Source organism: Strix uralensis, chromosome 11, assembly GCF_047716275.1.
Source record: "Strix uralensis isolate ZFMK-TIS-50842 chromosome 11, bStrUra1, whole genome shotgun sequence".
Classification (NCBI taxonomy): domain Eukaryota; kingdom Metazoa; phylum Chordata; class Aves; order Strigiformes; family Strigidae; genus Strix; species Strix uralensis.
Window position 1 is genome coordinate 12,320,115 of NC_133982.1, and position 12,682 is coordinate 12,332,796.

The 12,682-nt window shown below is 38.4% G+C and overlaps 1 protein-coding gene across 9 annotated transcripts in view; it reads left to right on the plus strand.

Annotated features, from left to right (window-relative positions):
• Window positions 1-12,682, plus strand: part of MEGF11 (multiple EGF like domains 11) — a 306,502-nt gene that overhangs the window by 111,573 nt on the left and 182,247 nt on the right. For all 9 annotated transcript variants that reach the window (XR_012630339.1, XM_074879910.1, XM_074879909.1 and 6 more), the window contains one exon: window positions 7,318-7,410. Coding sequence is in view for 8 of the 9 variants with exons in the window: in XM_074879910.1 (XP_074736011.1) it covers window positions 7,318-7,410 (93 nt within the window). In the remaining variant the exon portion in view is untranslated. The remainder of the gene's footprint in view (window positions 1-7,317; window positions 7,411-12,682) is intronic.

Below are 12,682 nucleotides of genomic sequence, written 5' to 3' on the forward strand. Positions count from 1 at the left end.
ACATCCCTGTGTGGACTGTCATATCTGACCTTGGTCTGAGGTCTTCCCTTTATATGTGACATTAGTCATGAATCTGTTGAAATCAGGCTTCAGACAGATGCTTTGACTTCACTGCAGAATTTGCCTAGTTCTTAAACTTAACTCCCTCATGCCTTTGCACACATTCCTCTTGACAGAGCTTGGTTGTGACTTTATCTACAGACTAACAGATTAGTTGCTTTCACCCGAGCTTGTAACCTGTCCACTTTGCAGGGCAGATGCACTTCAGTGCTCAGAGTCCTGCAGTGCCTTCCCACCATTCCCTTTTTGTGCTCTGAAGTACTGCAAAGCTCTTCTGTTATTCGCACAGCCAAAGATAAAGAGCGGTTCAGCTTACTGACCCCAGTTCTGCTCTTCTGACATTTGCTGCTACAAGGAGGCTGCTTTTCAGCTCTTGTTCAGACATTATTAAATGGTAAGTACTATCTCCTATTCCCTCTCTACCAGAGTAGATGAAGCCAATGGGGCATCAAAATGACACAAAGAGTCTGTTAAATGTGTGACTCCCATCGACCTCTCCTTTTGCAGGGCCCTAACCTTCTCCTCTATTACTGGCACTGGCACTATTTTATGGTCACTGATGCGATGCCATTCCCATCTCAGGGATGTGCTGCTCCAGCTCAACTATTCCTCAGAACCGACCAGACCGCAAAAAAGTGCTCCACTAGTCTTGCTTTTCTCAGGGCACATAGAAAAAGTGACAGTCTCTTCTCTACCTTGACCTTCCCCCGGTAGAGTTTACTTCCGTAACCCCTCCCTAGAGTAAGGCCTACTGCACGTAGTAGACTGCAGCATGGACTAAACTAGATTCTCATCAGTGCCAGATCCTCCAGGAATCAGTAAACTGTGAGCATTCCTCCTGTGAGGGACCTGAGACTCTGAAACACTGAGGTCTGGCTGGAATTATTCCAGGACCTGTAAACTAGCCCATGTCACCTGCCTGGGACACTCAGCCATGACAAGAATGTGGGAGGCCCCATGTTCACCTTCTCATTAGTCATCAGAGCCCCAGATTGCCATTTATCTGGTAATAGAAATCTGAGCTGAAACTATTGTAGATTTTATGCTTATTAACAAATCTTTGCCTCCTAGCAGATTCATATAGGGATTTACTGATCTTTTGTCAATGATGACACTGATATCTGCCAGATTCTGCTCCTGGGAAAAGACAATATCCTCAAAACGTATCTCCTTGATTCTTTTACTTCAGACATTCACAAGTCATCTCTGGCATAGTCTACTCCCTAAGCTTTGGCAGGGTCTCAAGACAGGATAACACAACCTAGCTGCTATTTTGAACAGATCAATACCTCACTAAGGCAATGGTCAGAGACTCCCCATGTCCCAGATGACAAGAAAGACCATTGATTCTGTTCTGATTGCATAGATGTGTAGTCTTTAATTCCAAATCTGCCAAAAAATTTAATGGAATTGCACCTACAGGAAAAAGAGTTGATCTCGTGACCCATTGCTGTTATATGATCTGCATCAGTCTCATCTTTCCTTTGCTCACATTAATCTCCTTGGTTTTGTATTTTTTTATTAGTACTTTCATTGGATACCAAAAGGGAGATGAAAAAAAAAGGGCTGCCGTACACTGAAACAATAAATTGCTCAAAGCCTGAGCAGGCTTTGAGATGTCTTCATATCTTCATCTAATAAAGTTGCTAAACCCTGCGTTAAAGTGCTATCCAAGGTGATAAATTAATGGATGTATTCTGAGTGATGACCACAGAAATAGACATTAAGCAATGTGAAGAACTATTCTCCCACTTCATTGAAACAATTATCCAGGAAACCATCTAATCAGCATGATTCCTGATGGAAAGTCAGTGATTTAGAGAGGGAATCTTCCGTTCCACAAATAAGCAATAATCTAACAATGAGGAAGACCTTCCTAGATGCATTAGCTGTAGTCATCTTTCTTCTACTATCAAACCTCCCTTTTCTGAGCACTTTCTAAGAGAATCTAGCCAAAAGCTGACTACAGGCTTATCTAATGAAGCTAATATCGTAGACTCAGCACAACCTGGATTCAGGCCAGTACATTAAGATGGAAACACCAGAGTGGCCCTGAGTGAATAGATTCCTAATGGATTAGGGGCAAGCATCTTTTTCATCTTTTTTCATCTTCTTTGACCTCTCTGCATTATCTGAAACCACTGGCCATGAAATAACTGCTATATCACCTGACAAAATTATTCTTTCCCCTAAAAGTGGCACAAGGCACTGGAGGAATGTGCTAAAATGGTCTGAATTGTTCCAGGGACACATATTAAATAGTGAAGGAAAACAACACTTTTCCTATTAAATTTCTGCTTTGTGTAGTCCAACAACTATCAAGCATGGGGCAAACTTGGTTAGATGACCTGCAGTTAAAATACCAGCAACATAATAGAAAAGATACAGGTCTACATTTGGTTCATGGCAAAGAAACAAAATTGGTCAGAGTTTGGGTGAGATCAGTGTATAGTGAAGAAAAACTGGCAGAGACCGCCTAAGGTAGGGCAGAGAAAAGAAAAGTATTTTGAAAAACTTGCAGTCATGGGGCAACGTGTGCAGTCACAACAGACCAGTTCATTCTGTGCACTTCTAGGAGAGTGCCTGGATTTCTCATCATGTCTTTGCTCTCATATAGTAGCATCTGTATCTTTATTTAGCAATGTTTTCCATTATTATATTGTATCTGCATTTATTTATGCTTTCCGTCACCTCCTGGCTGTGCTACAGTCCCTGGGCAGAAAGCCCGCAGAGCCCAGGAAACTCTCTAGCTTGTACAGAACACTCCGGCACATCTCTCCAGCAGCATGCGCTGCTGTGAAGGAGTACAGTTCGTGAAGCCTGTTTTCTGCTTTCTACGCTGGGTTCCATTAGACTTTGTAATTGTACTGTTCTTTGTTTTGAAGCTATTTTGCTTGTCTGGAACAACAAAGTCCCACCAGCTGAAGTGGGAGGGAGATGGAATTTGCTGGGTCAGTGGCTGTGAACTCCTCCAGGTTCAGAGGACCACTGCAAATGTTACCACCTTTCGTCACAAACATAAGACATGTTTTTTTGACTCTGCCTGTTGTGAAATAAATACACATATTTTTGGACAAACTAACAAAACTTTCCCAAGCTAAATCACTCTGTACTTATTCCCCTAGAACGAAACTTCTCTAAATGCACTTCCACCTCTAGGAAAGAGGTAAGAGGGTAATTGTGACAGGTGTTAGTTACCTTGCTTAATGGAGTACAAGAAGTCAGTGGGTTGATAATGTAGTGATGAGCAGGGTATAACAGTGTATAAACCACACGGTGCAGCAGGGTTAAACCATAACAGAGGAATACAGCACCAAGGCAGACAGAGTAGCTCTCCATCCCTGGACAGGGGCTGCTTTTGTCTGGGATAAACTAGTGCCACTCAGTGGAAGTAACTCTGCAATGAATGTATTCTCCAGGCAGAAGAGTCTGCTCCACTTAGCAGAGTACTCCTCAGTAACAACATCCTGGCTATTTCATACCTTTGTAGATAGGAGACACAGACAACCCATTTAATATATCTAAATTCAAATTCAGGACAACAATTGAAAAATAAGTGCTAGTGTTAAAGAAATCTATGCAGTCATTTCAGGCGTGAAGAGAGTTTAATCTTTAGGTCTATTTCCCTGAGGATTGACCTTATATGTTAAAAAAAGCACTGCTTGTAATTATAAAGTAAGTGATAAGCATCAAATGAATTGTTACAGAACCCTTTTGTTGACTTTATTCTGTGATAAGGAGCAGTTGCTGTGTAACCTTGAATATGGCCAAATAACTCATGCTAAACGCATTGCTACAAAGATGGCATTTTGGCAGGGCTTTGATGTAGGTCATTTTATTACCAGGCTGAATCAAACTACAAACTGATCTCAAACTCATGCTGAGAATGCTAATAATAAACTGATCAATGAGGTGCTGGATTGTTCAGGAGAATTGGTCAAGGGAAAATGCAGACATAAAAAGTCTGGAATTCCAAAGGTTGAACTTGGGCTGTTATTCTGGGAGGAATTATATTCCTTGCATTAGTACAAGTTTTCTTTACTCCAGGGGCCTTTAGCTGAGTGTTGAACAGGACAGTGTCAGAAAGTATATACTTATCTTTATTTTTCTTGACCTTTATGTGCAAGTAATTTTTATAGTTCCATTAACCAGTAAGATCATTTGCAAACCACTGTACAAAGTATATTATGAAGAATGCCTTGGGGACCATTGTATCCTATTATGTTGAATGTTAATAGAATGAAAAATTAATTTAAACTCTAAAGATTAGAGCAAGGCAAGACTTCTCTTTTATAAGGGAAATTCAAAATTTTATTTGCCATGGTAAAATTTTAGAGTTGTACCCTAATATGACCTTTATACAGACCTTTATAGACCTGATTCGAATCAGACAGTGCAGCAGTCTGATTATTTGCCTCCTTGAATAAAATGGCTTATATCAAAGGTTCCCCTTTTAAAAAAGAGGGATTTCTGTGACCCCCACATATGTGATTACTCCTGTGTAATTTCACAGCTGTAAATGACTATATGCTAGTGAGCTCATTGTTGCTTGTTTAGCAAGTTAATAAACCAGAGATGAGAGAACCCACAGTTCCAAGGAGTGACTTTACCTTACTTGACTCTTTAAATACTTATTAAATGTTGTCATCTTCAGGTATATGGGACTTCAAAACACCTAAAACTAAAGATGCAGTTCTCTATAGTACTTGTTTGTATTTTGCATATCCCTGATTGCTTTAGAATGAGAAATACTCTCCCGAGTCTTGCTTGTAAGTCTCACATAGCACTCTTCCCAAGGGACTGGAGCACTGCTATGAAAGTCAGCACTTCTGTCCACAGACAAGTGATTAAGTAAACTTTATTATCTTAATTAGTCATTATTATTTTGTATTTATATTATCATAGTTAAGGTGTGATATGTTTGTGTGGCTAAATCAACTAAATTTAGACCAGTAATGAGCAGGAGTTTTGTTATTTGGAAGAACAAAGAAACAGCCCACCATCGGCCTTCTTGCTCACAAATTATGCCTTGACCTGAGAACCTGGCCTAACTAAAAGGATAAAAAAGTTGTGTGTTTTACATGTAAGAGTGATTTATTATTGTAAATGTCCATATAAGGAACAAAAAAGTCTCAGTTTCTATTTCCATAATTTCTATAAAACTAATGTGTAAGAGTTACGTCAATGAGAATCGTATTCTTAGATAAAGTTATACAGGGCAGAATTTTCAAAGTATCCCTATCCCACCAGATTGTATATCTTTTAGTACACTGTACTTTTAGTAACAAATTATAAGTTTGTGGCTGCTCTGTATGTGGACTTCTTGTCATAGATGCTAACCAGCCATTTTTCAATGATTGCATGAAGGCATGTATTTCTTTATTGGAAAATCCTGTTTTTCTCATACCCTGTATTGAACTTCATCTCACAGCTGTAGACTAGGATGCCTCACTGTCTTCAGAAACCCTAACTCAAGTAAAATAAATGCACAAAAGATTAGGACAATTAGTGACTAGAGAATTAGCTATCAATATTTCATGCACCCTGCAATACTGTCTAAACACAAGATATGAAATAAGAATAAATTGCACTTTTGACGTGCAGTGAACCTAGAAAGGAAATGACTAATCTAGAAAGATCTTGCAGTTGTTATAACGAGGCAACATTCTAATCACTGGTCACGTGTGATCTGATGAATAAAGATCAGGAAGATTTGTCCCATGTGATTATTCAAAGTTCACTTGTGATTTGAAGTTGGATTTAAATATATTGTGAATAGCTTAGTAGGTTTGTCCTGCAGTGACCCAAACACAGAATGGACAGCAAAATGTTTCCACCAACTTTGATGCAAGCCTGAGTGCAGATTCAAGATGTGATCCAGTCTGGGAGTCCAAACAGGAGGTCAAATACAGCAGGAATCATTCAAATGTACGAGGCTTTGGTGGAAAACGTTTGACCCATGAGCTACCTGGGAACTGAAAGGGTGTTTCATATGGAGGCCCAGTGCAACTTTAAGAAGGTTCACTGGCTGATTTAAAATGAATTGGGTAGTTCAGCCTGGTTTTCAGTACAGCAACACAAAGCTACTTCCCAAATCAGCTTTGCCAGCCTTGTTTTAGACAGAAATGAATTAATTTTTGTCTTGGAATAAGTCTTTTGTATTCCAGCTTCAGCCAGTTCTTGGTTAAGTAAGAACAATACCCACATTTCCCATCTGATATAAAACCACAGTATATACAAGCATAGATTATATATGATATATATCATATATATGATATATATGTATATATATTTCAATATAGTGATCTCATTGCCACTACACCATATTCATTAATAACTCATACATGTTAGTCTAGATAGAAATTATATGTTCCAACTTAACCATCCAATTTGAATCACTGAGACACTGAGTTTTTGGCAATGTCCTAAGTGGTAAAATGGAAATAAGGTAGTAAGCAGTAAAGTTCAGCCTTCAAAGTAGTTATTTAGTATTGTCTAAGTTTTTTTGCATGTGATGGGCATACTGGCATACGTTGGAAAGTAAGCCAGACACCAAAGCAGCACAGGGGAAGAAAAGTCTTAAAACCATGAGCGCTTCATACTCGAGGGGAAGAAAAGGAGATTCTCCCATGTATATCTCTAGTCACCTGGCAAGTGAGACAGTAAAACCAACCAGTTTTTCATAGTTTGGACTTTGAGGATGTTGAACTTTCAATAATCCAGCAGTGGACAAATAAGATATAGAACACTAGTTATGGAAAACTTGATGACCTTGAAAAGACAAGGCTGAACTTACAGCTACTGCATCATGTAGTAACATTATTTCTTTTCCTTGAGCTATTTTTTACAAATCTATTTTGTATCTTAATATACTTTCAAAACTGAGCTCCATTTTATCTTTATGAACAGTAGCAACTTGAGTGCAATAGAAGCAGCTGGTCTTCCATAATATAATAATAATAAGTGTCAGTTTGGTAAAAATTTTATTATGAAGCAAAACTGCTAACCGAAGTAATTTCTGGTGTTAGAGTTTTTCATTACAAAGAGCTGAAGTGACAAATGAGTTTATTGCTGTCAAGAGACCTACATTTTATTTTGGTCACTTCCTATTAATTAAATCTTGCAAGTAATTCTTTTTTGTGTGTTTGCTTTGTTTAATATCTTTAAACAAAATAGTGCTCTCTAAGGCATACTTTACTGTATGTTTACCAACCACTTAATATGTTTACAATGCTGTGTATTGTTTCTTCTTAACAGCACTCTGCACAGAGGAGTGTGTGCATGGAAGATGTGTTTCTCCTGACACTTGTCACTGTGAACCAGGATGGGGAGGTACTGATTGCTCTAGTGGTGAGTACAGATTACAAAAATGTGATAGAGATATATGCTGCTGTTAAAAAAAAAAAAGGCCTTAAAGCAGTGGCCTTAGAACTCGGATACTTTAAGTGGGAAAATGAAGGTTGTCTGTTGGTTGTTTTGCAACAATTACTATGTGATAATACCCTTTCCTACGATAATGACTCACCTTTTTTGCTTGTTCTTAGAAAGAAGTGTTAAATGCAGTGAAGCAAACTCTTAATGCTTTCGGTCCTGTTATTAGGATACCAATATAGATAATATAGCTCTATTGTGAATTTTTTTCTCTCTTAAATCTTTAATACAACATATTCTTCATTAAATACTTTGTGGAGTATTTGGAGTCATTTGGACTCTCTCCAGAAAGAATCCTTGTCCTGTTGAAGCCAGTGGGAGTTTTGCCATTGACTTTTCATGCAGCCCAGTTTCTACCTTCTGACTTGAAATCCACACCTTAAATTATCCATGCTGCAGAAGTTAGGGAAATGGTAGAGGTGGTAGTTCTGCACCTTTTGCTAGGAAATTAATTCACACTTGGGGCTTTCAGTTCTTTCAGCTGGGGAAGCTGTGTATGTCAGACTCTCTTAATTGGTAATGAAAAGTTGAAGTCTATGTGATTAGTTCACGCTGGAATGAAACAGCTAGTGTTCTTTCCAGTACAAACATCAGGGATATTATGTAACACAGGCCCAATACGTTACTGACAATGGAAATAAGCTTGTTAAATTATAAGTCTATTTGTGCATCAGGCAAGTAAATAAAGCTGCATCGAGAAAGATGCTGTGAGTCATTTACTGAATGAACGTTTCATTTTGCTTTTACATCCTCCCTTTCCCCCACATTGATTGGGATCCTAAGAAAGAGGCATCATTACCAGGCAAAAAGATAACAGACAAGGGATCTATAAAGGCAGGCATTAGAAGGAAACAGGAGTTAAATGTGACTGGGGATGAACACCTCCAGAGGCTGAAGTAATGGGGCAGGCTCTTCTCTGGTCAAGTTACTGGTGTTTTGTCTGCAGCTTTGCTGATGTCTCCTCGGTTACAGCAGAAAAGGCAAGAGGGAGAGAGCAGGGTGAAAGGACAGAAAGAAAGGCAATGCTTTGGGGCTTGAAGCAACCTTTTGGGATGCAGACAAGGGAAAAATTGGGCAGCGTAACATACTGAATATCTATTACAATATTTTTAAAAAGAAAAATAGTACCTTCAATTGTAAAATATTGTGTAGAATCTCAGGAATTCATTTTATCCTTTGTTATTTTTAGTAATAGAAATGTTTAACCTAACAGCCAGTGAGTATTTATACAGTGCATGTGCACTTAGAGAAGTTAAAATAATAACAAAAAAAATACTTTGACACCATGGACACGCATATATGGATGTATACATTAATACACACATGCACACACAGAGTAACGAGCACTCTGTCCTTTGTAAAACTGAAGAGGAAAGGATGTCAAAGTACAGAATGGTCTCGTGGACTGAAACTACCCAGTGACTCTTATTAAATTGCACTAATCTTGCAAGTGAAGATAAAAAGAAAAAGAAGGTTTTTCCTATATTGAATATTTAGCTTTTTAAAGTAATTAGGAATATTAAAGCACTGACAATGATTGAGATAGAAACATTATTCATAACTTTTATTTCCGCACTGGGCAGCAATCCAGTATATTTCATTTATGAGGTTTCAGCGGTAGAAAGAGAAGCGTTAGCCAATTCCTAAATTAAATATGCCCTGTTAACTTTTATAAATGATAGCCCAGGATTAGCTTCAAAATTTAAACATTCATTTTATTAATATAATTAGTGTGTTTGCTGGACTATAGTGCCCACTGTCTTTCATTCCATTTGTTATACACTGGGCAACTTGCATTCTCGTCCTAAGGTCTGATCTGACAAGCACTGTCCAATGTAATGCTTGTAAGTGTGACTGATCTCATAGAAATTGGCTTTTACTGCAGCTGAGAGAGCGGCTCACCTTTATGCTTGACACTAGAAATTTGGATGGCTGGCCTCTTTATTGTTAGGTGACTTTATTTAAATTAAAAGGTATAGAACAGATATCAGCTGAATACAGTACATTGTTGTTCTGAGTATTTCCAAGAGAGAAGCTGGGAGCCTTTGCCTAACCGAGGTTAACCAGGTTTTTCAGATACATAAATGATCCACATATTGAGTCATGTCTTACTGTTATCCAGTAATAATGTGGAAAACATTTTTCACTTCTACTGGAATAATGTATCACCTGTGCCTGCCTTCTTCCTATTACTTCATTAACATTTGGCTAGCTACCATGAAGGTTAGATGTTTGCAATGGCAAATATGGTCTGTGGATGTTCCTGAATGGCTGGCCCTGCAGGGTTGTGCTCTGGACAAACCCAAGCTGTCGGCTCTACGCGTGCCACCCCGCGCCCTGTGGGGCCATACGACTTTCCTGTACAGTCCTCAGTATCAGTGGTTTTATTAAGTTACAGGCATATTGCTTTTAATGTTGGCTGTTTGAAACTATTTTACTGGGGAAGGGATTGCTAGCCAAAACACTCCCTTTAAATTTAGAAGATCTCCTAGGAGCTGTAATTGTTTCCTGAATGATCTCTCCTGAAAACAATGTTGAGAAGTGGAGCCTACCTGACACTGGGGGTCATCTGTTGTCGGTTACTTGGAAAAGATCTAGGGGCACTCACTCTTTTTGAGATAGTATTTCAACACCCTGCAGACAAGACCATTATAACTTTCTAAAAGTAATATATAACTTTCATTTGATTTGACGGGTGAAATTCAACCATAAGCAGAGCTCCAGCACAAGGTCCAAGTGTCACTTCAAACCCCAAATTTTTCGTTTTTGGTGCGCCGCAAAGACTACCTGTGCCAGGAGAGAGTATGAATGACACTGAGCACGGATTTCCTATGGGGAGGCAAGCTTTTGGTGTTAAATGCAGTTTCCCAGTGTTACCATTCTCCCTTGGCTAGAATATACTCAGTTAAATGTTTTGAATAGTTACAGCTACAGCCTGTAGTCATCCAAACAATTTAATCATCTTTCTCAGACTTTGTTTCATGCTTTCCTAAAACTCAGCCTGTAAGACTACAATCACAAAACTTGCTATTCGGTGCAGCTATCCATTGACTGATCATGGTACATGTTAGAGTTCATCTGTTGTCAAGGTTAAAATAACTTCAGATGAATTGCTAAACAATTATAAAAAAACCCTGTGCCATATTCAGCTCTGCATGCCTCTATACCTGTGTTTTACTGCATGCTGTTGTACATCTGTCGATGCCCACAGGCTTAGCCTTGATTTCATGCTATAAAGCTGCAATATATTAAGGCTTGATTACCATAACAATAAAAAGAGAAGTAATGAGGTATTAACAAAAGAAGCTCTTGAATAAAATGTTTTCAAGGTTTTAATGATGCTAAAAATTAAAAGGAAAAGTCTTTTAAAAAAAACCCATACCTTTTCCCTTCCCTTTTAACTTGTTTTATTAAAATCATGCCCATTTTGTCCATGCAATCTGCACTGTTGTTTTTTTTTAAATACAAAGGAAAATTGCAAATGCTCTGTGTGAACTTACCTGCTCACCTGTCCAATTATTTCAAAGCAATTAACTTCAAACAGTATGATATACTGGCTTGAAATTCTGGTAGGAATATAATTGACTGTTGGTGGTTACCTGGCCTCTTCTGGGTCTTGATAATAGCCATCTGTATTTGCAGGCCGTTAGGCCCCAATCCAGCAAAGCACTTAAGCATATCCTGATCTTGACACATGAGTAAGACTTTTAATCTGCTTTAAATTAAGCAGGTGTTTAAGAATGTTGCTGAGTCAGTTTTGAAGAAACAGGTTAAAAGATGTCAGTGAAATCTAAACAAGCCTCTCATTGAATTCATGAGGCCTGTAAGGAATAAGGTGGTATTTCTTTCAAAATGCTAAAACTCATCAGGCAATATCATTAAAGACCATTTTGACTCTCATGAGCATTTTTCACTGTGGGGAAGATCACAGAAATCTTTCTGGTTAATTCTAGGGGATTCACAAAACTCTGGACAACAGGTGGGAAAAAGAACGTTCAGAGCAAGACCCCTGAATTAAAAGCAAGAACCTTCCAAAACTGAGTGTGCCAGTTTGAGAAATTTCAAAGTAAACAAACACAGAGTCTGTAATGAAAAAATAAAGTGGTTTTCAAACTGTTTATTTTGCTATTAGCTTCAGGAGAAAATATAGTACTTTCCCAAAGTGTAACTAAAGAGATGTTGGCATAATAATGCCAAACCATCTTTCTTCATGCTATGTCACCTGGGGAGAGAGATTATAATATTGCTGTCTGGCATAGGCTGATCAGTAATGTACACATATGGATAACATAGTTTTCTTTGGAAAGGATGTTTTGTACTAACGGTCATTAAGAGCAAGGACCTATTTCATCTTTATCGCTTGTCAAAAATAGCCAAGGTCATAACAACAGGCAAGTATAACATCACAGCAAGATCCCATTTAAGGGTATAGCCCTAGAGCAGCTGGAGTGCTTCAGTTCTGAGACTTATGATGAATGAGAACTGCAGATACTTTGCTGAATCTGAAGGGAGGTTGCTTGACAAGCTATGGAAAGCAACAGTAGAAGTCTCAGGAGAAAAATGGAGTATTTTAAAGTGAGTCTGTGGTGTTTTTCAGGCTTGATTTTCGTTTCCATGTCCTCAAAATGCTTTGAACTATTTCTGAAGAAGAGATAAAGTTCAAAGGAAAGATTCCTGGTTTGTGAATACAGGCTCAAACAAAATTCAGCCTAATGTCAGGGACTGATCTGCTGGAATCATTAGTTAATTTTTTGTCCTGAGGTTTTTAGGATAGGATTGACAGGGAAACCACCAAAGAGGTGCAAAGGTGCAAGACCTCAGCTGTTCTAAATTGTTAGTGGGCCACTACTGTCCCTGAGGAACATCTGTCCATGTTTCTTGTATGGGAATTTGTCTGTGCCATGGGTTTGTATCTCAGTGACTCTTATATCCAAGTGCCAAATGAGGTGACAGAGCCGGGTACAGCTTCTGTTTCCACCAAAGCCCATGTATTTCATTTGATTTCATTTGTCACTCCAGTTGTTGAGTTTAGATGCAGTTTCTAAAGATCTGTTTAAAGTTGTGAAACTTCATCTGGGATCCAGGCTTAATTATTGCTTTAGCTGAACCAGAATTTCATATTCATAGCATGTGGACTTTAAAGTTTTCATACACTTTTCATTGAAGTCAAGCTGAAATGCAGCTTAATTTT